This window comes from Lontra canadensis, unplaced genomic scaffold (assembly GCF_010015895.1).
Source record: "Lontra canadensis isolate GAN:19392208 unplaced genomic scaffold, GSC_riverotter_1.0 scaffold1, whole genome shotgun sequence".
NCBI lineage: Eukaryota > Metazoa > Chordata > Mammalia > Carnivora > Mustelidae > Lontra > Lontra canadensis.
Genome location: NW_022630995.1, coordinates 97,153,650 through 97,176,171, shown reverse-complemented (window position 1 = coordinate 97,176,171; position 22,522 = coordinate 97,153,650). Strand labels below are relative to the sequence as shown.

Sequence of the window (22,522 nt, the reverse complement as noted above, 5' to 3'; positions counted from 1 at the left end):
TTGTACTCTTGCCTCTTGTCTCCCCCCCGCTTGTACTCCCTCTCTTTCTCTCTCATGGTCTCTCTCAAGTAAATAAATAGGATCTTTAAAAAAATAAAAGAAGAAGAAAAACAATTTCATCTACTAAAGACAAATGGCAAGCTATTGATGGTATGGCCCCGGATCAATGAAAATATAATTTATAGAATATTTGGGAAAGCTACTATATTCCAAATATCCTAGACTTGGCATATAAAAAAGACAGAACTGTTACACTGTAGCTACCTAAGGAAAAACAGCTTTAATCTATTACAGCCCATCTACATAGGAGAAACTATAAACAGAAAAAAGAACTTATGTATTCTTTCCACTAAGGGAAATTTAATTCTGGAAGGAGCATCCAGTTGCACCATGTTTTGTCATTTTCTGTCTTCCACTGTGGGAACAAAGGACAAGCACAATTTACCAGCTTCTGAATCCCGACACCTCATCCATCCCTCCAGCATCTCTGAGAAAGAAGGGAGCTCTGGACACCAAATGCTTTGTGGGGAAGAAATATTCTCCATGGAAAAGTTTAGTCAGATGATGAACTCTTAGATCTCTGAGGCCAACCATACTCATCTTTAGCCATGAGAGAATTCTCAAAAACATGGTAATCCTTTTTTTTTTTTTTTTTTTTTAGTTTGTTTCATGTAGTTTTCCACTGTGAGTATTATTTCATCCAGGCAATGCCAGTTCAGAAAAACAACTGTCTGGTTTGCCCGAAATTACTCACATGAAATAACATCTACCATCTGAGCCCAGCCACCAGTTACAATGCACTGACCACTTCTTATTGTCACAGCAGAACTAAATAAGATATTACCATCAACATTCGTTTGATTAAAAAAAAAAAAGCCCAGTAATTAGTAGAGGTTTACTTTTTAAATCACCACAATGTTCATATTAGACAGCATTAAAATTGAAGCTTATTTTCAAAATTAATGTGAATATTTATATGCATTTATAGTATGTGAAAATTTGTCTGAATGTTTACGTTATTTATTTATTTATTTTTTATTTGACAGAGATCACAAGTAGGCAGAGAGGCAGGCAGAGAGAGAGAGAGGAGGAAGCAGGCTCCCCACTGAGCAGAGAGCCCGGTGTGGGACTTGATCCCAGGACCCTGGGATCATGACCTGAGCGGAAGGCAGAGGCTTTAACCCACTGAGCCACCCAGGCACCCCCGAATGTTTAAGTTTATCAAAAGTTTATAACGTGAGGGGCTCATGGGTGGCTCAGTTGGTTAAGTGTCTGCCCTTGGCTCAGGTCATGATTCCAGGGTCTTGGGATGGAGTTCCACATCAGGCTCCCTACTCACTGGGGAACCTGTTTCTCTCTCTCCCTTTGCCTGCCACTCTGCCTACTTGAGCTCTCCCTTTGTGTCAAATAAATAAATAAATAAATCTTTAAAAAAAGTTTATAATGTGAAAAATTTTATTTTAATGTTTTAAAAAGTCAAATAGAATCATATAGCTCTTACTCTCTCCTGGCAGGAACTGCACCTACAGTATCCCCAGAGATTGTGCTAGTGAGAACATTTTATGGTTAGTTAATTGTAATTTTGATACTAGGCTGATATAAGCACATTGCTCTAGAATATGAAACTATGTATGCTTTATTTGGGGGTGGTTTTCAAAATTTAAAAAAAAATGTCTATAGCAGCAGAAAACTTCCTTTAAAAAAAAATTACCTGAAAGGAGATAAATACACATTTTTGTCTTAGGTGACGAAAAGAAAGTCACAAATGTTTAATAGATTAAATATTTAAATTTACTTCCAGAAAAAAATATCTTTTGAGGAAATAACGCTCTTAAAAATAATCAAGTCTAAAAAACCTGAAACATAGTAATTATACAATATTTTCCTTAGTACTTAATATTCTTTTTTGCTTCTCTAGGGTATTTCTACCAATCCTTTGCATCCAGAAAGAATACTTAAGTTGTCTATAGCTTAAGAGCGAACTTTTTCTAAATTTACAGAAATGATAGAACCAAAAGATCAGATCATTTACAGAGACATTTAAAAACTGTATCCCATATGATTTGGAACCACTCTCTTCCAACTCCCCTTTCCTTTCTCCTGTGCCCTTTTGTTTGCTGGCTGAGACAATGGAGAGGAAAAGACTAATATGGAATGGCAGGTCTCTCTAAACACTGGTAACATGAAAACAAAACAAAATACTACTCTTCCTGTATTCAAATGGCAACCCCCCATCTTTTTCTAAGATGAAGTCCAGAAGAAGCAAGAGTTCAAAGTAATGCCCAAGGTTGATAAAATCTCTGCAAAGCAGTCCTCCTGTTAAAAAGCTCTGTCACACTCTTCTTAACCTCCTACCCGGGACTTCACACCAGATTAAGACACACCAGGTTCTGGGGAACCACACAGCATGGCCTCTGGACTCAGCCTTCATTCCAGAAAGAAACAAAATCCTTCCAGCTCTTCTGAATGAGATACGATCTTCCAGGCATTCTGCAATTCTGGAAGTACTTGTTAATGATGAATTCCAGGTATGTGTACAGCATCTGTTCCAAGGGGCCACAAGGTCCCTGAGCCAATTATCCTATTCATTTTTTTCTTTCTAGGGACAGGTTTATGTTTAATCTTATATCTCTATTAGATTAGAGGACTATTGTCCTTGGGGAAACTTTGCCCTATTAGATATTTTCTGGAAGCCAAAGCATAAAAGTTGTAATGTTAAAGTCAAATTAATGTCCTTTATCTCTGTCCCCTCCTGCACCCACTTAAAGATGGATAACGCCTCCCTACTAAAAAATAAGCAAACTGTGTAATTTATAATTGGAGAAAGTGAAGGAAATTTTTTGTGACATCATTAGTATGGCTCATGTCTACCTTAATCTGAGAAAGTGTAGTTACTGGAAGGAAGATTGTGCAATTCAATGTCCACAAACTGTGTTTCTGTTTAACCATGTTGCTTTTTTAATGTTTATTTAAAAATGCATTAGTTTAAAAAGAAGTATGTTACCTGATACTAAATACACCATTGTAAATGAAACTTCTACTATAAAAACAGTAAATATGTTATAGTTAATGCAAAAAAATGGAAAAGTAAGACCACATGCATAATCATACCACCCATTCATACTCAGGGTATAACATAAAAAAGACTATAGAAAACTAGAAAAGCAAAAGGACAAGTAACCTCTTGATACAACTATCTTTTACCATTTGAGTATTATTTTCTTCCTGATCTTTGTTCCTTGTGCATACAGTCCTACCCATCCCTCATTGTAGGTAAGTCTTTTAACTTCTTTCTGATTGGAGTAGATGGCTTGAGTGCCTAGAAAAGATCTAATAATCCCCAACAATTAGCACAGTTTCACTAAAAATTAGTCATGATAAATTAATACCCTTTCCTCTTAAAAATAAAATTAGAAGATTTTTTTTTTTTTTTTTTACTGTTTCAATAAGACACTGGACAGTGTCCCATGATTCACTTAAGGACAATATAAAGTGTACTGGATAATAAATCAGATATATTTGAAAGTGAATGAACAGGCTTGAGTATCCATACAAATACACATTCATCTGTTTAACACACACAGTGTACAACTATATGCCAAATTCGGTGACAGGCACTGATTTCAAAGCTAGAAGAAAAAAATACTCACCCAGTTATGAGTCAAGTTCCTGCAAACCACAAGGGAAGACCCAGTGGATTTTGATGGGTGGGGAGGAAAAGGGATTTTAATTTGCATTTGAATAGATAGCCAGGGATGAGGGCTACTGCCATAGGTAACACTAGGAAGGGGCCTTGGAGCCAGGTTTTAAATGGCCTTTCAGAACAACCAAAACAATGTGGACTAGTCATATAGACAGTGGGGTTTGTAGGGCAGGCGTGACAGGATGGGATCTGACTTCTGCTGAAAGACTAGGAAGACAATAGAGGGAGGAAAGTGAGTGAGGAGACAAAAGGTAGAATGGGAGACGGAAGGAGAGCAGTGATAATGGCCCTGAGCCAAGAGAAATGACCTGAGAGCCAGATCACGAAGGTCTTGGTATGCTGCCCTGAAGCAGACAACAAAGGAAGTTGAGCAAGTTGGAAGAAGTTCAGTTTGTGAAATCAATGGCCTGTGAAGACAAACCCAAAGAATGTCGGATGGAATCAGCATCATCAAGCAGTACTCCCAGTAACAATTACCTGGGAATACCTTTCATTGTACCTGGGCACCTCCATACTCATATGAACATACTCATTCTCAATCTCCGATACGAAGCTTGCTCGTGTACTCTGAAGAGAAACCATCTCCTCTAACTGAGTCTGGCCAAAATATCTGTTGAAGGATCAGGGACACAACATGGTTCTTGATTTTTTTTTTTTTTTTAAACCCCAAACTACCCTCATCAGTAGAAAAAGAACTCAGTAATTGCAAAAAACTAAGTACCAATCAAAATGATGTCACCACAAACAGTGTCAGCAATCAGAACGCACAAGTTCAAAAGAGGATTTCTGCAAATGTGAATGCATGAGCAGTAATTGAAAATCACTACAACTCAAGATAACCCTTGAGGTTCTCTTAGAGTCCTTAAAATTTCCAGAATGTCATATGTACAATAAGAGCTTTGTAATGTTCCAAAGGACCACATGGCCGACCTACCGGTAGATTAAAATTATAATTCTCTCCTCCCCCACCGCTATTCTTTAATACAGACTTGCTCATTTTAATATATATGTACCAAGCTTAAAAAAATTGATTAGCACTTTCCTAGTCGGTCACATTGAATTGTCCAAACCAAAAGCATGGGAGTCCAAATTTTTTGTTTTTCAGAAGTGTCCATGTAGATTATCAGTGGGCTGCAAATAATACACGAGAAATGGCTTAAAAAAGAAAGACTACAGGGTGCCTGTGTGGCTCAGTTGGTTAAGAAACTGCCTTCGGCTTGGGTTATGATCCCAACGTTCCAGGATCAAGTCCCATATAGGGCTCCCTGCTCAGTAGGGAGTCTGCTTCTCCCTCTGACCCTCCACCTCTCATGCTCTCTCTCAGATAAATAAGTAAATAAAATCTTTAAGAAAGAAAGAAAGAAAGAAAGAAAGAAAGAAAGAAAGAAAGAAAGAAAGAAAGAAAGAAAGAAAAAGAAAACCTACAGAGGGCATAATAGCAATTTTCAAATGCATACAAAATGGTCATTTGGAAGGGGGAATTAAATACAGGTAGAGTCAGCATAAGGACTAATGGAGGAATGACAGGGATACTCAACTTTCAGGTCAATATGTATAACAGCCTTCAACAGTCAGAGCCACCCCCAGTGGAATGGACTGAAGGAGGCTTCTCTAGAACATCCTCAGGTTCTGACAATAGGTGACCAAGTTAAAAAGAAATCGCTTTACCTGTTAGAAAACTAGTCCTAACAAACATTTGGAAATTCTATCTATAATCTTCTCTGCAGTCAAAAAAACATAGTTTAAGATACTTGATAGCCAGGTGCCTGAGTGGCTCAGTCAGTTAAGCATCTGCCTTCAGCTCGGGTCATGATCTCACGGTCCTGGGATCGAGTCCCACATCAGGTTCACCGCTCGAGGGGAGTCTGCTTCTCCCTCTCCCTCTGCCCCTCCCCCTGCTTGTGCTCTCTCTCCCTCTCTCAAATAAATAAATACAATCTTAAAAAAAAAAACAAAAAAACCCAAAACTTGATAGCTTGCCTAGGTCTTTCCTTCTAGCCCCCCAAAGTAAAAATGATCAATGATGAGGCAGAAAGATAATCTTCATTTTTTCCCCTTCTGTTTAGAGCCTTTTACATCGTGAACACTGAGATGTTCTGAATTCTCAGAACAGAAGCCCTATAGGTTAATGCCATTGATTCTTTTATTGTGGAATGTGTCATGTTTTTTGGAGCCATCGATGAAATAAAAGCATTGATAAAATGTTTATGTAAATTCAGATTCACTGTGTATTATTCAATAAAGTAGCACATCATAAAATATTTGTTTTAACTAGCTAATCCTCATTTATTTATTCTAACTGTTAAGAAGTTAATTCAGCTTATAATGAAAAATTTCAAATGTGTCAGACAGTACATAGCTTTTGAAACGTCTTTTAGGAGGATGTGAGCAGAAAGTTTGAAGCACATTCCTATAATCTAGAAAATTCCATGAAACTGTCTGGGTTTTCTGATTAAGCATCACAATGTTCCTAGACCTTAGTCATCTCCTAATTTCATGTCAATACTAAGTGTTATAGTCCTTCATGGGGCCATTTTTCATCAGAGCAGAATTTCTACACTTCATGAAAATTCCTACCTACAGGACAATAAGAGAAAGCACAGTATAATCGCTCTGACAAATAAATGTTTCTCAAATTTGACCTCAGAAAAAAAATTTTAAATTTCTTCATTTTCTGGACCTTTGGGTCATTTTCCACATTTAACTGCTACTGTTCCAAGTATCTACAAATTCCAAGTATCTACAACATTAGGTCTGAAAGAAGAATTTCTCTACAGTTGATAGGGGCCAAGGGGACAGTCCACTTACAACTTACGTATTTATTATCTTAGAAATCAGTTATAAGATATCTCTAAGAGCACAGCACACTTCCCCTCTGCTGTCATCACAAACAGAGGTGCAAGTTGCCCACTGCCATGCGAACTCCAGGCCTGGATGGGGAGCTGTTGGTTGGTAACCTCAGGAGTCCTCCAGGTGAAATTCAAAACTGGTCCCTTGTGCCTGGAGCCTGAAGAAAGAGGCAGATCACTCCAGACTGGTACGTGGCCGTTTTAAAAAGCAAGGGAATTTACATATGAGGTTGGTCTTCAGAGGCTGCAAGACAGGCAGATCTCTGCCCCTGCCTGCTGGAATCTTAAGAGTTGGTACAAAGGCCTTCACGGGGTTCAGTTGTGTATATAGTCCAGATGGTCTCCCTAAACATGACTCTCTCAAGGCTGCATCCTTGAAGTGGCTTGTGGTATGGGAACAATGGGAAGAACACACATCTCAAACAAGGGAGGGAATGATGATCCTGCAAATGCCAGGTCTAGCTTGAGGGTCAACAGGCGGACATGTACCCTTGATGACTCCTTCAACAGGAGCTAAGAGAGGAAGGAATAAGCACATGGACGAAAAGCTCCCCCATACCCTGAGGACCCCTAATGGAACTCCTTGTCTCAAGAACGAGAAAACTGGGAACCTTAAAGGACTCCCCTTCAGTTTCTCCACCATGAGCTCACTGAGATTCCGGAACATAAGAGAAAACTGACATGTAATCCTCCCTTATTTTACTTCACTAAGAAATCAAACAGCCATGCTTCTTTCATTGAAATTAGATAGATAGATAGATAGATATCTTTGAGCAGTGACCAAAGACTTACTTGAAGCCCAAACTTGGGAGTTTATAACTCCAAAATTTTCAGCCACTATAATTTCACTTATGGATATAGTGATTTTACCTTCAGTGTGTGTAACACAATAGAGACACTATCATACTCTTGTTGAATAAATTATTAAATGAGATAATCTCAGGTGTTTTATAGGAAATAAATTAGTAGTCAGCATCTATTCCCAGCCTGCCTTGATTTCACACTGTTCGTTACGTTGTGATGGAAGATAAAGCATAGATTTTTTGAAAATGTTCCAAATGTTCATGGTAGAGTTGGCCCCCCCATACTTTTTTAAAAATCACATTTTTATTAACAATATATTCTCTTGCTGGGCTCGTTCAAATTATAGGTTTCTTGATGGCAAAGTCGATGTCAGATTTTTTTCTTTTTCTTGTTTTTTTCCCTCAGTGCCTATCCCTTGGTAGTGGCCCCTGGGTAATGGGCCTTTTTGTCATATTTGGAGAACTGACTGCATAGCCACTTGGGGTGACCTCAGTTCTACCAGAATTTAATTATGATTCCTCCCTTTTTCTTTTGATGCCATAGAGTCTATGCGCAGACAACACTAAAGGTATAATAAAAATTATATACGATCCTGGACACTGTTCTAAGGACTTAATGTGTAATAAATTGTCTAATAATTCTCACAACCTGCTAATGTAGATTCCCTCATTAACATCCCCAATACTATTATTATCATCTCTCTATTTAAAGATGAGGGAACTGAAGCAGAGGTGCTAATTCATCTGCTAGAGAGATGGTCACTCAGCTGCTATGTGGTTCAACCAGGACTTGAACCCAGACACACTGTCTCCAGAGTCCAAGTGTTTAATACCAACTTGGACTCCAGAGTCCAAGTGTTTAATACCATGGTTTAACCACCATGCTAGAATACCACAGCGCACACTCATCACCACACCTGTGGAAAACTGAAAAATAAATGCAAATAAGAGAGTCTAAAAATGTGTAGGAAGTCCAAGGGGTCTCTCATTCTCCCTCCACACTGAAGCCCAGTCTCCAGGCTTTCTCCCCTCTTTCCCTTCTTCCCTGGGGCTGTTGCCTTACAGGTTATTTATAGGGAGAGAAGCAGAGTTGTTTTCCTTAATTTAGAGGGTGATGAAAAATACTTTTCTATTTCATATATTAAACTAGTTGCCAGAAGTCACTCTAGAGAAGAAATTATTCACGACAAAGTTGTCATGCTGGACAAAAGTGAATATCCTTAATATATTCCAAGTGTAAGAAAATAATAGCTAACTAGGAAAGGCCCAGTAGAGAGAACTTATAAAAGCAAGTGGAAAATACACCCAAGTAAATTGTCTGGATCTTACTACAAAACAAATAAATATAAATTAAAGCAATGAGATATCCTATTGTACATGAACTTATCAAAGATTTTTAAAATGTTATCATCTTCAGGGCTAAGAAGGACATGAAAACTGTCCTTCCTTGCTGGAGTGCAAACTGGTTCCACTTTTCTACACATCAGCCAAGCCGTAGATATCATAAACCTTAAAAAGAGGTAATTCCCCTGCATTACAGTTCATATTTATACAAAGGAAAATATCAGATAAGTTAAAAAATTAATATGCAAAGATAATCAGAGGACTAGTTCTAATAGCAAAATCTTAGGCGCTTAACATTTCAACAGTAGGCAATAGTTACCTAAATTAATTTTGAGTCCAAACAATACCAAACAATAACATATATGGAAAATACACTTATGGAGAGGTTTTAGCGGTATGTTGATAATGTAAAGAGGGAAATATGTAACATAAGAATTGTAATGAGATGATATATTAAATGTAAAGTGCCCATTGCAGTCCCGGCATGCAATAAAGAACTCAATCTATCAACAGTTTGCACTGAATGATCTAAAGTATATCAAAACCTTGGAAACAAGGCTGAAGGAAATGTGGCAAAAGAACAGTGGATGCCGCTGGATAAGAAAGATGTTTTATTTCCCACATCTTTATGTTTTCTAATGCTTTCATGTCTTTTTCCTACAGTATTTCTTTCTATAGAACGAGATCAAGGACTTAAAACTCATGAACAAAACAAGTATAAGTACATTTTAATTCTTCACACTGCAGGAACACACCTCAAAGAACAGGGACATCCCCGACCCACACATCTTTTTTTTTTTCCTTCTGGCAACAGTGGGTGGCTATTTACCCTAGCTACTAAAACCTGCCTGGAGGAAAGGGTATAGTCAGCGCCAGGTGGAAACAAATTCCTGGAGTCTAGAACCAAGCTGAATGTATGAGGCTCGTGGAAGAGAAGCAGACAGAAAGCATGCTTTATACAAAAGGTTCCCAATCTGTTGTTTGCTTGTGGCAAAACTGGAATTGTTTATGACAGAAGCAACATTAAAGGTGACATGGCTTTCCCCACTCCTAAAAGTGTTGATAGATGAACACACACTATTCAGGAAATACTTCTTAATGATTAAGGCATTTAATCATTTTAATCGTTTTAATCATTTTTAATCATTTAATCATTTAATTTAGATACTTATGTATCTATCTAGTTTAATGTTCACTACAACATTTAGAGGTGTTTTTCATAGTGACCCTGGCCTGCCGTGTTCAGGATCCCTTAGGAAAAATTTTTTAGAGGCACTTGGGAGATCCTTGACTAAAACCACAATTTCCTTCTGTGTTTACAGTGCTTCAAGTGACCAAGTGCACTGTTTATTGAGTATTTATTCCTATTCAAATGAGGGGATGATCGAGGCCTCAGTGACAAATTCTTTGTCTGGCCTGGAGCCCATTCCTCCATTTTTAGTCCCTACCTGCAAATCCCAACTTGTGTAACCACACTGAGCCTCATTTCCTGTCCTAAGAAATCAAAAAACATAATATATCGAAGGGTGATTGGGAGGATGTAACAGTTAACACATGTAAGCATTTTAAGAGAATGCCTGCAGGGCACCTGGGTGGCTCAGTGGGTTAAGCATCCCACTCAGGTCATGATCCTGGGATTCTGGGATTGAGCCCTGCCACAGGCTCCCAGTTCAGCGGAGAGTCTGCTTCTCCCTCTCCTTCCACCTCTCGCCCTGCTCGTGCTCTCTCTCAAATAAATACATAAAATCTTAAAAAATAAAAATAAAAAAGAATGCCTGCCATCAGTAAACAATTATGTACCAACTATTAGTATCATTACTCTAAAATAAAGAAAATCTACCCTACTTTTAAAGATCTTTAAATTAAGTCTGCCAAGAAGTCATAAAATTGAGAGGAAACTATAGACATTGATATTTACAGTACCTTTACTAAGCTTCCTTCCCTTTTATTGTAATGATAACCACTACTAGTCCAGCTTTTAAATGTTTAATGCACCCAAAGACTTTACTAGAAATCTCACACATTTAATTAAAAAAAAAAAAAAAAAGTTTTGGGAGTAAACCTTTTCAACTAGCTCCTATTTCCCCACTGTGCCTCCTAAAACAAGATCATAAAATTCTCAACTTCAAAACATTCAACTCCACTGAACTCACTATACCCAAATGAGTCAATTACCCCAGTGAGAGTGGGCCTAGTATCCTAAAAGCGTTCACATTTTATTAACACCAGCTTTTGAATAGAAGGAATAACTGGGCCTACGAGACAAAAAGTAAAACAAAACAAAACAAAAAAACCCAAAACTTGAAGGTTTCAGCCATTATTAACTATTTTGAAGATTTTTAAAATTTATTAATAATCGGGAAAAATCCAAGTACTGATCAGGATCGAACAAATTAATTAAATATTCAATTTTTGTGGTTTTAAAATATTTATTAAAATCAAATTATTGGGGCACCTGGGTGGCTCAGTTGGTTAAGCATCTGCCTCCGGCTCAGGTCATGATTCCAGGGTCCTGAGATGGAGCTCTGCATTGAGCTCCCGGCTCAGCGGGGAGCCTGCTTCTGCTTCCCCCTCTCCCTCTCCTTTTGACTGCCGTTACCCCTGCTTGTGCTCTCTCTCTGTCAAATAAAAAAAAAATAATAAAATAAAATCTTAAAATCATTATTTAACTTTGTTTTAAAAAACATTGATAAAAGTCAAGGGGCACCTGGGTGGCTCAGTCAGTTGGGGTCTTGATCTTAGGGTCATGGGCTGAAGCCACGTGTTGGGCTCCATACTGGGCATGGAGCCAACTTTTAAAAAAATTGACAAAAAGCAAGTAAATTGGGACCTCTTTTGCAAATTTTAGAAGTATGTCCAGTTCAGCAACGTGCTCTTTAAATAGCAAGAAATAGAAAAGACATGGTCTATAATAGGGTATCAGTTTTCATTTTTTGAAAGTCACTTTAACGTCCTTATGTGTATGTGTGTACTTTTCTAGGTAAATGCCTGTACCTCTCCTAACAAAAATATGTAACATGCATTTCATGGGTTTTTTCATAATCTTCAAAGAATGATGTATACTGTCCATTAAGAGTTAATGAATTCAAAAGTCAATTCAAAAATTCAGCCCCAGAACTCAAAGGATCAATTAAAAAAACAAAACAAAACAAAACACTAGCTCCAAGGATGGGTGTTAATAAAGTTAAAGGTTGGGCTAAAACATTTGAAATTTATCTTTAAGAAAGGGGGGGTTACACCTATTTCATTTAAAATATGTGATCATAGGGTGCCTGGGTGGCTCAGTGGGTTAAAGCCTCTGCCTTCCGCTCAGGTCATGATCTCAGGGTCCTGGGATCGAGTCCCACATCGGGCTCTCTGCTCAGCAGGGAGCCTGCTTTCCTTCCTCTCTCTCTGCCTGCCTCTGCCTACTTGTGATCTCTGCCTATCAAATAAATAAAATTTAAAAAAATATATGTGATCATATACCTAAATAAAAACAGTTGAGATCCCCCAGCCTAAAAGACATTCTGTCAGTGATATTCCCTTAACCGTACTGCAATTAGTTATAAAATTTTTAGAAAGAAAACTACCAAAATATGAAAATCTGGAGGAAATAAAATTATTAGAAAAATTAGCAAATTATCCATCCAGCAAAATTCCTTGTAATCAGTATGTCTTATTCATCTCAGCAAAGGGAAGTGTAAATCTTTTTCACTTGTACATTTGGAGGAGAGGGGGCAGACAAGCTTTAAAGTTAAATTGCAAAAAGTTCACAGCAAGTAACCAATTAAACAGAAGTTTTTCCTAAAAGTATTTGTCATTCCAACATACTAGGGTAAAGAACCTTAAGACTAAAAATGTTGAGTGCTCAGTATCTAAATGAATCATGATAAACACAGAAGCTTGAACCTTGATGACTTACATGGACCCAATGTTGTGCAATGGTTTTCATTCAACAAGCTTAAAAGTACAAATTCATTTTTGACTCTAGAACAATAATTTTTTAAAAAAGAACGAATCTATTTCTAAAATAAAATGATCAGAAGTTAGATATAATTAAGGATGCTACTTAAGTTCTGCGAATAACTAGGCCAAAAGTTACACATTTGTACCAGCCTGTTTGTATAATCTGATACAGATAAAGTTATGAACCTTAATATTCCAATAAAGCCATGTTATATTTTCATTCAAGTTTTCTAGGGTTATCAATAGAAATGTGTCTGTGGTATACATAGGTAATTTTTCTACTAAATGCCTGTGCTCTTTTAACAAAGGTAAGTGGAAAGTAAACGGGAGCAGGAAGATTTGAAGGTAGGGACTAGAAGATAGAACAGGTAAAGGTAAAGAACTAAGGCAAAGTTTGTGGCTCTTATAATGAAGGCCAGTCCAGCTCACCTCTGTCCTTACATGAAACATCAAGTGGATCATTGAGTCAATTTTTAGATAATTCATTTCAGAAAATGCTTGCACCACCCCACTTCTTCCCCTAAGAGGCCTGACGTGACCTCTGAAAATGCTTCATCCCAAAAACCCTACAAAATCATGCAAATCAAGAGGTTCAGATCTGTGTACTCACTTTAGGAACATATATGTAACTGCCCAGGCCAATGAGGGTATGCATATCCAAAAAGCCACCAAGTATCTGAAAGATATCACTTTGCAGAAGCAGTAAATGCCATTCCGTCGCTATCATGGTGAAGTTGGTAGGTGTGCCCAGGCACCCAAGTAGGTGTGCCAAACAGTGGGGCTGGACACAGGGTCGGTGGTCCCAGAAGAGTGCTGAATTCAGAGAGTAATGCTGAACTTAAGGGTTTAGATGTCGATTCTCTGGTCACTGAGCACATCCAGGTGAACTAAGCCCCCAAGATGCATTGAAGAGCGAAGAACTTAGAAGGCTCGTGGTTGGATTAATCCATATGTGAGCTCTCCTTGCCACACCGAGATTTCCTTACTGAAAAAGAGCTGATTATTCCTAAACCAGAAGAGCTTACAAAGAATAAAAAGATATCTCAGAAGAAACTGAAGAAACAAAAACTCATGGCCCAGGAGTAAATTCTGCACAGAATAAATGCAAATAAAAATAGAAAGAGGATATCAGTTATCTATTATGAACCATATTTTAAGTATCCTCAAAAAAAAAAAATACTCGGACCTAAAATATCCAGATCACTGAAGCAAAGATGAATTCTTGAATTAACTGAATAGAATTCTTGAATTAACTGAATAGTGTCACACTCCTTCTTTTTGCTTCATCAGCTAAAGACTGACTAGATGAGTATTTTATGCCCTCCTAAGTATTTCTAAGTCTCCATCCCTCACCTCCCACCCCACAACATTTCCACTGTTTAACTTGAAAGAATCTTCTTTCAAGAAGTATGCAAAATAACTCTCAGATCTGGAGAGGTCTTAGATCACATCTGACAATGTGATCCTGATACCTTTAGAATTATCATCACCTAACATTAAAAGCAACAAGCAACAAGCCTTATTCACAAAACTCAACCTTCAATTTAACAAAAGGCCCTATGTAAAAATTTTAGCATCACATGCTATTATTTATAACTAATGCAAATATAGGGATGGATAATATGATCATAAAATAATTTCCATCATCCCTGGAATCCTAAAGTACCAAGGACTGCGTGAAAATACATAATTTTTAAAAAGATACATAAAAGTTCAGATCAGACCTCCCACACACTTCATTATTTTCTAACACCATAACATAGATTGTATTTTTCTTCTCTGTACCTTTTCTCAGTCTTCGCATTCTTAACCTAGTGCTATTACACCGATATCCCAGCGCTCTCTAAAGCTTATTGAATGACATGCTAAATTCCTCACTTAGGACTTTTCAATCCTAAGACTAATATGAACTGTGATTCCCCAAGGTGGCAAGAAACATGAGTATTATATGGACATAGTATTTTTCTAGATAGCTGACCAAATTTGTATTTGCTATAGTAGCACAGATTAAATGAGACTCTGGTCTTTCCTGTTTTATGAGAGCAGATTGCACTATTCTCCAGCCATTTTTTCTATAAACGAATATAGCAGATCACAAGGATTTTAGGGATCGATGCAGAACAATTGTCACTACAGGATAAACAACAACTTAATAATTTGCCTGCATTTTAAAAGTTTGACATGCCTTATGATGCTCTATTTTGAGTAAAATACTAAGGCTCATATATGTTCATATATGTTCATATATGTGTTCCTTTAATACAGAAATTATATATCATGTTACTTTCTGAGCCTCCCATATAACAATGTACACTTCCTTTTAAATAGTGTTTCTTCCATTTTTTTTCTTAGTCAAAACAAATTTGAGGATCCCAAGATTTCCTTGGGTAGTATTTAATCTTAAAAAATCCTACACTAGCTTGTAGACCCTAAAATACAGAACACAAAATGTAAACAATTAAACCTTTATAACCAATACCTCGGTGGGAGGAGTGGAGAAAGTCAGAAAAATATACAAAGCATTGAAAGGCTGCATATGTGAAGGATGCCAGAGAGGAGTGGGGGAGGGCCTCATGAGGTTCTAGGCAAGCCCTGTGATGACGTCACCTCACAGCCATAATGTTACAGCAGTCAGCACAGGCCTCCTGTTTTCCTATTGGTGAACACCGTGTCAGCCGACATCAGAAGATAATCATCATTGGTCAGACAATTACAACTGGAGCGACTAACTAGCATCCACCGCTGTTAGCACAAACCTGGCAGGCTGCTGAAAGAGAAGGCAGAGCCGGGCTGCCCTTCTCACTCAATGAGTTTTATGTCGCCTTGCCTTACCAGTCACTACGTGATTTCGCTTCCTTGCTAGCAGCACTTATAAATTAAATCAGCTATTGGTGAAAATAACAGGTAAAGGCGAGACATCTCATTAAAGGACAAAATGCCTTTCTTTTCAATGTTGTGAAATCGCAGACAGAGATTTTCAGTGTAGAACTGGCAGTCAAAAATGCTACTGGGCATGTATGCATTTTCCTCTACCTCTACCTCATCTAACAAAGTCGTGTGTATTGGATAACGTTACCGGAGATATTTTTTAACTTGCCGTGTAGTTTCAAGATGAGGTCTCAGGATGATTCTCCAAGGAAATATATTTATTGCTTTGCATTTCAATTGCTGCTCTATTATACATGCAACTATTTGACAGAAAATTAAAAAGGTCTCTAGTACTTATCCTGTGTTTAGAACAATGAGTATAGGATTAATCATTTGTTAAGGCAGCAATAAACCTGATAAGCTTGCCACAGTAGAACACTGTAGTGTTTATACAAATACCACTCCAAAATAAGGGGGCCTTAACATTAATATTTAATAAGGTAATGAATATGGATTATAGGATATGTTTAATAAACTACGCTTATTTAAGATCCTCTTAAATAATGCAAAGTAGGACAGACAGCATACTGACAAAACAGCACTCCTGGCCTTTCTCACAATTCTTCAAAATGAGCTCATCTTTGAGAGAGGAGTTTTAATTTTCTAAATTAACAAGCTTTTTTTGAAGTCATATCTAAGACATTTTTAAGGACAAGTGCAAATGATTCTCAAATGACAGTAGATGCTTCACAGCATTTTGTTTTTCCCCCAGAAGCTATTTCAAACCATTTTGAACAGGTAAGGCTTTGGTTTCCTAAACTTCCCCTGCCCCCAGGGGTGGTCTAAGCCTGGGTTATGGAGCTCCCTACTCCTGTTAACAAGGGGGGGGGGGGGAGTCGTTTTCTTACACACCTTAGTCAAGACTCTGTGCTTTTGGGATTTGGGGGTGGGGTCTGGGAGGTTTAGAAAACTGGACCCCCAGGATATTGGGAGAAATGCACCCCCACCCCCCATAAAAAGGAGAAAGCAAGACAATTAAGGTCAGGAAGACATGCAAAGAAAGAGTAACAGCCTGAAAGGCTTTTTGACTGCAAAAGGCAAGCTAAAAAAATAGGGTCCACAAAGAAAAAGGAAGGGAAAAATCCCAGTAGGTGACTATGATATAGTATTCAAACGCAGGGGGAAGCCAAATATGCTAAAGTTCGGGTATTAACAGGTAGTGCTGGCAATAAAATGGGCACCAGTAATCATTTTAACTCACTGGATAAGAATCTCCCCCAGCATCTGCCACGTACAAAGCGCCTTCAACGTGCTCCGAATGAGACAAGAACCATGCCCTAAAGAGCTGATGGTCTGGTAGGAAGGAGGCACCGGCAGACATGTAAATATTCATATATATGAGTAAAAAGCCAGGAAAGATGTTGCCAGAAGAACGGTTCGTAAAGAGCTAGAAGGAAACCAGTGGTGAGAGCTCAACAGGAGAAAATAACTTTGGGGCACATTTTGGCCATTTTCAGTCCCAATGAGGGCTGTAACCTGTCTCATTGTGTGCTTGTTGAGTGAATGGATAAAAGAAGCTGGAAATGGTTACCTGGACTCAGAGAAAAGGCAACCCATAAATATGGACCTATGGACCTTGGTGGTGCAAGGGGTGGCTGGCCAACCATGAATGGGGGTAGCCACGGCGAGGGGACGCCGGTTCCAGAAAGGCAGGCTCAGTAAAGGTGCAGCAAGTTGGAGACAAGGGAGACTCGATGGGCTCGAGTGTTGTGGCCAGAGAACATGACAAACAGCTGCAGAGAAGACCCCGCCGCACAGTGGGCCCTCCTCGCAGCTCCGAGCGCCCCCGCCCCCGCCCCGCCTTCAGCACCACCCTCTACGCGGGAGGAAGTGCCTCCGGAGAAGGTCCACAGGCCGCATGGGCGGAGAGGGGTCGCCTCCCCAAGCGCCAAAGGCCTTTCAGTGTCTGCACTCCTACGGGATCCAGCCTCGAGAAGGTGTACCACCACCTTTCGGACCCACCCTCGGCGCTCGTCCACCCAGGAGGGGCCTCAGCCCCACGCCCCAAGTGCTCGCCGCACTACCAGGGCTTCGGAGCGGATCGTGTCCCCCTGCCAGCTTCCGGCTCCGGCCAGACGCGGCCTTCGGGCCCCCTCACGCCCCGCACCCAGTGCAGTCCCCAGCCCAGCCATAGCGGGTGTGAGTGCGCCGAGCCCTCCACACCCGCCCCCAACGGGCCGGGCCCAGCCGGCGCGCCCCTCGCAGGGGGCGGGCTCGGCCCTGCTGCAGCCGCAACTGGCCAGCGGGCCTCGGGCGGGCGGGCTGAGCGGGAGGAGGCAGGCACCGCAGCCAAGACTCCCCGGGCGGGTCGCAACCGGGGACCGGAGGAAAGGAAGTTGAACCTCCCTCCACCGGCTGCGGCCCGCGGCACCCCCTCCTACTGCACCAGCCAGCCCCGGCCCGCGGCGTGCCCGCGTCTTTGGTTTCCCATTGATGAGAGGGGGGAGGGAAGGCAGGTCGTGACGCCGCGGGGCACGCGCACTCGCGCACGCGGCGGCGGGCGGGATCCCTTGGCGCCGTAGAGCCCCTCAGCCTAACCCTCCCATCCAGCCCCCGGGAGGCTGCAGGCCGCAGCCCAGCTCCGGGGTTGTTGAGCGTGCACTTTACTGATCGCCAGACCCGGACTCAAGGAGAGGACCGGAATGTCTGCCCCAGCACCTCGGTCTACAAGGAAGAAGCGAGATGAGCACACCCTCCCCTGTTAAATATTGCAAGGTGACACAGGATCTCCTCCCACACAGGGATTTTTCAAAAGGACTGGCGGAGGGAACACACTAAACAAGCAAGACTCTTTCCCTATTAGAAGTGTGTCTGGGGAAGAGCCCCCAAGGACTCTGCGGACCGAGGGGTTTTTAATCCGTGTCTCAACTCCAATCAACAGCTTCCTACTGAATTAGAACTGAGTGGGTCCAAAAGGCGTTCCCGTAAAACAGAAACTTAATAATGGCGTGGCTCCACTCGCTCGGGTTCATTCATTTTTATTACTGTTTTCATTGTCCCCTCCCCCCACCGCCCCCGCCTCTTAATGAAACCGGAAAGGGATCCGCGTGGAGAGAGGGGTTCAGGAAAGGAGAAATCCGGCCGGGGAGCTGCAGAGAGTAGGGCAGTGAAGTAGGAGGGCTGCAAGGAGAAAGGAAGGACATGAGGGATGGGGAGAGGGCGAGGACCAGAGAGCGCCGGCGGGAGAGGGTTAAACGGAGCAGGAGCCTGGGTCCTTCCTCCACTGCCTTTCACACTCAGCTTGCAGGAGGCCAAGAGAGAAAACCCAAATCTAGATGAAAACCAGAAGGTAGCTCAGGTGCAGAGTCTGGACTGGGGCATCTCTCCCGCCTTCCGTGTAGCGCAGACATCTACTCTGTACACTCATGTATGTTCTATGTTATATAATCTATGGTAAAGATGTATGTGTAGCCACGGTTCACACAGGGACACTCACAGACCCACGCGCTTCATGCAGCCCGGGTGGTTCCTGCACCCGGGGGACCCGGGAACTCAACGACCAGCTCTCTGCTGCCGGCGATTCATCGCCCCATTCACGCCCCAGACAGAAAACACCGACATTAAGGCGCACCGGGAAGACGCGCAGGGCTCCCGGGAAGAGTGTCACGCGAAAGCATCACCTACCAGTTTTCCTGCATCCACTGGATGGCTTCATTCTCGTTGAACTGCTTTTCGAATTCATATTCTTGTAAAGTCAACACTGACATGTTCATTGGGGCTGATCTTCGGAGTCGCTACGTGTTCTCTACACAAAATAAAATAATCTGTAAAGCGCTTGATTTCGAGTGCTCTCCTGTCTGTTTTCCCCCCCCCCCCCCCCCCCCGAGGTCTTCCCCTCTCCGCTGGATCTCCGGGGGCCGGCCTTTCCCAGCCTCTCTCAGCTACATCCAGGGTCGAGCATTGCCTGTGCCACGGCTCCCAGCTCCTCGCTCCGCGGCTCTCCTCCTCCCGGCGTCCGCATCCACCGTCGGAGGAAATGAATGCCTTGCGGTCTTAGTGCCCGCACGTTTGTCCATCACCCTTTTTACTTGTCTACGGGGAAATCTCCTCCCCCTCGTGCGATCGGAAAATTAACCCTTTGCGAGAGAGAGAGAGAGAGAGAGAGCGAGCGAGACCTCTCGCCCCGAAGGGCAGTTTTGCTGACGCGAAGGTGACTAGGGGAGTGGAGGAAGGGCGCCGAGAAGGAGGAAATGGCCTCGAGGTCATTCACAATCCCCAATCCCAACCTCGTGGGCAGCCTAGCCTTGCTTTTGAATGTGGTTTCGGCTTACCAGGAGCGGCCCTTAGGCGCGCGACCTGCAAGCTTGGCTAGTAGGCGATAAAGAAATAGTAAACCCTGCCAGCTCTTTCGCTGGGAGAGCTCCAGGCAAATTTGTGCTGAGATTACCCGTGAGAGGAACGCGCTTTCCACCTCCTTGCCCCTGCCCCCGCCGTACTCTCGGGGTCCCCCACCCCAGAGCGATGGCTTCGACTATGGCAAACCTGGGGCCTGGCAGCCCCCAGAGCTCCTCAACCATTCGCGAGCTGGGGATGGTGGGGTTGAGGACTTGGAAAGTGAAGAGCAACCAGTAGTCTGAAGAGGGAGAGAGGCTAGGTGGAGGGTTTGGGTACAGGGAGAGGTAGAGATAACGAACTGAGACAAAGGAGGGGGGAAGGAAGTTAGCAGGTAGGAGAACTGGACCAACTGGTCCAATGCAAAAACTTTATTTATATGCATGAGAAATTTCGTTTTATATATTTCACGGGTAGGTGGAAGAGAATTGTGTTGAGGAGAAGGCTAAATGTAATGTTGACCCCTACTGAACCCCCAGTCTCATAGCAGTGTCCTAAACTCAGCTTCTGTTTATACCCCTCTAAATTCTCAGAAGGAAAAGGATTTTCTACTGGGGCCCTCCCTCCACTCACTACCCACATGTTCAGAAAAATGAGGTATAGGAGACATGGAGGTATCTAATAATTAATCTATGGATGTAATTGTAAGCTTAAACTAGAAACAAGAACTTATGCTTTAAAAATTAGGTGGACATTAGGACCAAGAAGAAAATTCCCTTCCTCGGGTGCTCTTTCCCCCACCTTACCTGTAGTCCTAGTAGAGGATATTTTCATTCAAAGTTAGGTTACCAGAAACCACTGAAAAGTGGGAACTGGGAGAAATATCTCTGTAAAGGAGGAAATTATAATAAGAAATTAAAGAAAGGGTTTTTAAAATCCAGTACAATATTACTTAAATCAACGGGCTAGATTGGTTGATGATTAACAAGTAATTTTTGAGACGATCCTCCCAAAGATTTCATGTATAGACTTTCCTTGTCTCTCCATTTAAGGGTTATCATTCTGGATACTTCTGCAGTACAAGTCAGAATAAATTTAAAAATAAAGCGCAGGCCTGAAGACTTGGTGATATTGATTTAGAAGATGGGTGTGGTCTGATGAGAGAGAAAGATTTTCTATAGTACCTGGGCCTGTGAGCAATCAATAAATATTTGTAAGATGATTAAATAGATGAAAGAGGTGAGGGAAGTGAGAAAGGAATCAAATTCCAGCAAATGTTTTACTGTATATTGGAAGGATAAGTCTTTAGTCTTAAAAAGATTTGATTTTCAAATTCAATGCCCTTAGGAGTCATCACACCAATTTGAAACAAATATGAAACATTCTCATTTACTATGTTTCTCACTCAAATAATGGTTGTTATTGTCTGTTTATTTTTCGAAGATGGATATGAGGTTATATTAAAATATCTGATTTGTTCTTAACAGCGTCTAAAGAAAATTACTCTGAAACGGGAGATAGGCCTCTATTTTTGACCTTTAAAGTGGACATTTACAAAAAATGGTAACTGCTTAGCAGTACTAACTGCTTCCAAGGGTATTGAGGCACTGCTAGTGGCAATAAAAACACGTGACTATCCTGAAAGCAATTTGGCTGCCTATGTGGTCATTTTAAACCCATTTACCCTCTACCCATTTCTTCACCAGATATTCCTTAAGCCTGTGTTCATCTGAGATCTTGGGTCTTGGTGAAGAAAAGAGATAGGGCTCTTGTTCTTTTTGAGCTCACATTCCAGAGGGGAAGACAATTTCACGCAGAGTGAAGCACTAAAATGAAAATTAATCAGGAAGGCACAGTCAGTTAAACCTTGGACTATTGGTTTCAGCTCTGGTAGTGATCCTAGGATCATGAGATCCAGCCCTCCAGCAGACTCTGGGCTTAGCAGAGTCTGCTTAAGACTGTCTCTCCCTGGGGTGCCTGGGTAGCTCAGTGGGTTGAGTCTGCTTTCCCCTCAGGTCATGATCTCTGGGTGCTGGGATCAAGCCCCACATAGGGCCACCTACTCAGCAGGGAGTCTGCTTTTCCCTCTGACCCTCCCCCCTTCCCGTGCTCTGTCTGTTTCACTCTCTTTCAAATAATAAAATCTTAAAAAAAAAAAAAAAAAAAGACTGTCTCTCCCTCTCCATCGGTGCCCCCTTAGCCTGCCAACATCCCTGCCATGAGTGTGCACGTGCGCACTGTTTCTCTCTCTCAAAAATAAATGAACTTTAAAAAAAAGAAAGAAAATCAGTATGATGTGAAGGAATAGAGGTGGTCATTTATGCCCTTTTATTTTTTTTTTAATGCCCTTTTAGACCTCACAGAGAAGATGACTTTGATTTGAAACCAGAGTGACAAGAGGCAACCACATCTTGCAGAAAGTTACGAGAAGCAAGAAGAAGTACAAAAGTCTTGTCTTGGGGTAAGAAAGGACTTTGCAGGGACGCCTGGGTGGCTCAGTGGGTTAAAGCCTCTGCCTTCAGCTCAGGTCATGATCCCAGGGTCCTGGGATCCAGCCCCCACATCAGGCTCTCTGCTCAGCAGGGAGCCTGCTTTCCTTCCTCACTCTCTGCCTGCCTCTCTGCCTACTTGTGATCTCTGTCTGTCAAATAAATTAAAAAATAAAATAAAAAAAA

At 41.3% G+C, this 22,522-nt stretch overlaps 1 protein-coding gene across 2 annotated transcripts in view; it reads right to left on the bottom strand.

The window, feature by feature from the left end:
• Nucleotides 1-19,609, bottom strand: part of ELOVL6 (ELOVL fatty acid elongase 6) — a 122,694-nt gene extending 103,085 nt beyond the window's left edge. Inside the window, exons 1-2 of one of the 2 annotated variants that reach the window (XM_032859843.1) lie at nucleotides 19,480-19,609; nucleotides 19,200-19,320 (exon numbers count right to left, since the gene is read on the bottom strand). In XM_032859843.1, the coding sequence (XP_032715734.1) occupies nucleotides 19,200-19,288 (89 nt within the window). In that variant the 5' untranslated portion in view covers nucleotides 19,289-19,320; nucleotides 19,480-19,609. Of the gene's footprint in view, nucleotides 1-19,199; nucleotides 19,376-19,479 lie in introns of those variants that run through there. The other variant, XM_032859848.1, reaches the window with a different exon arrangement.
• Nucleotides 19,610-22,522: the final 2,913 nt, after the last annotated feature.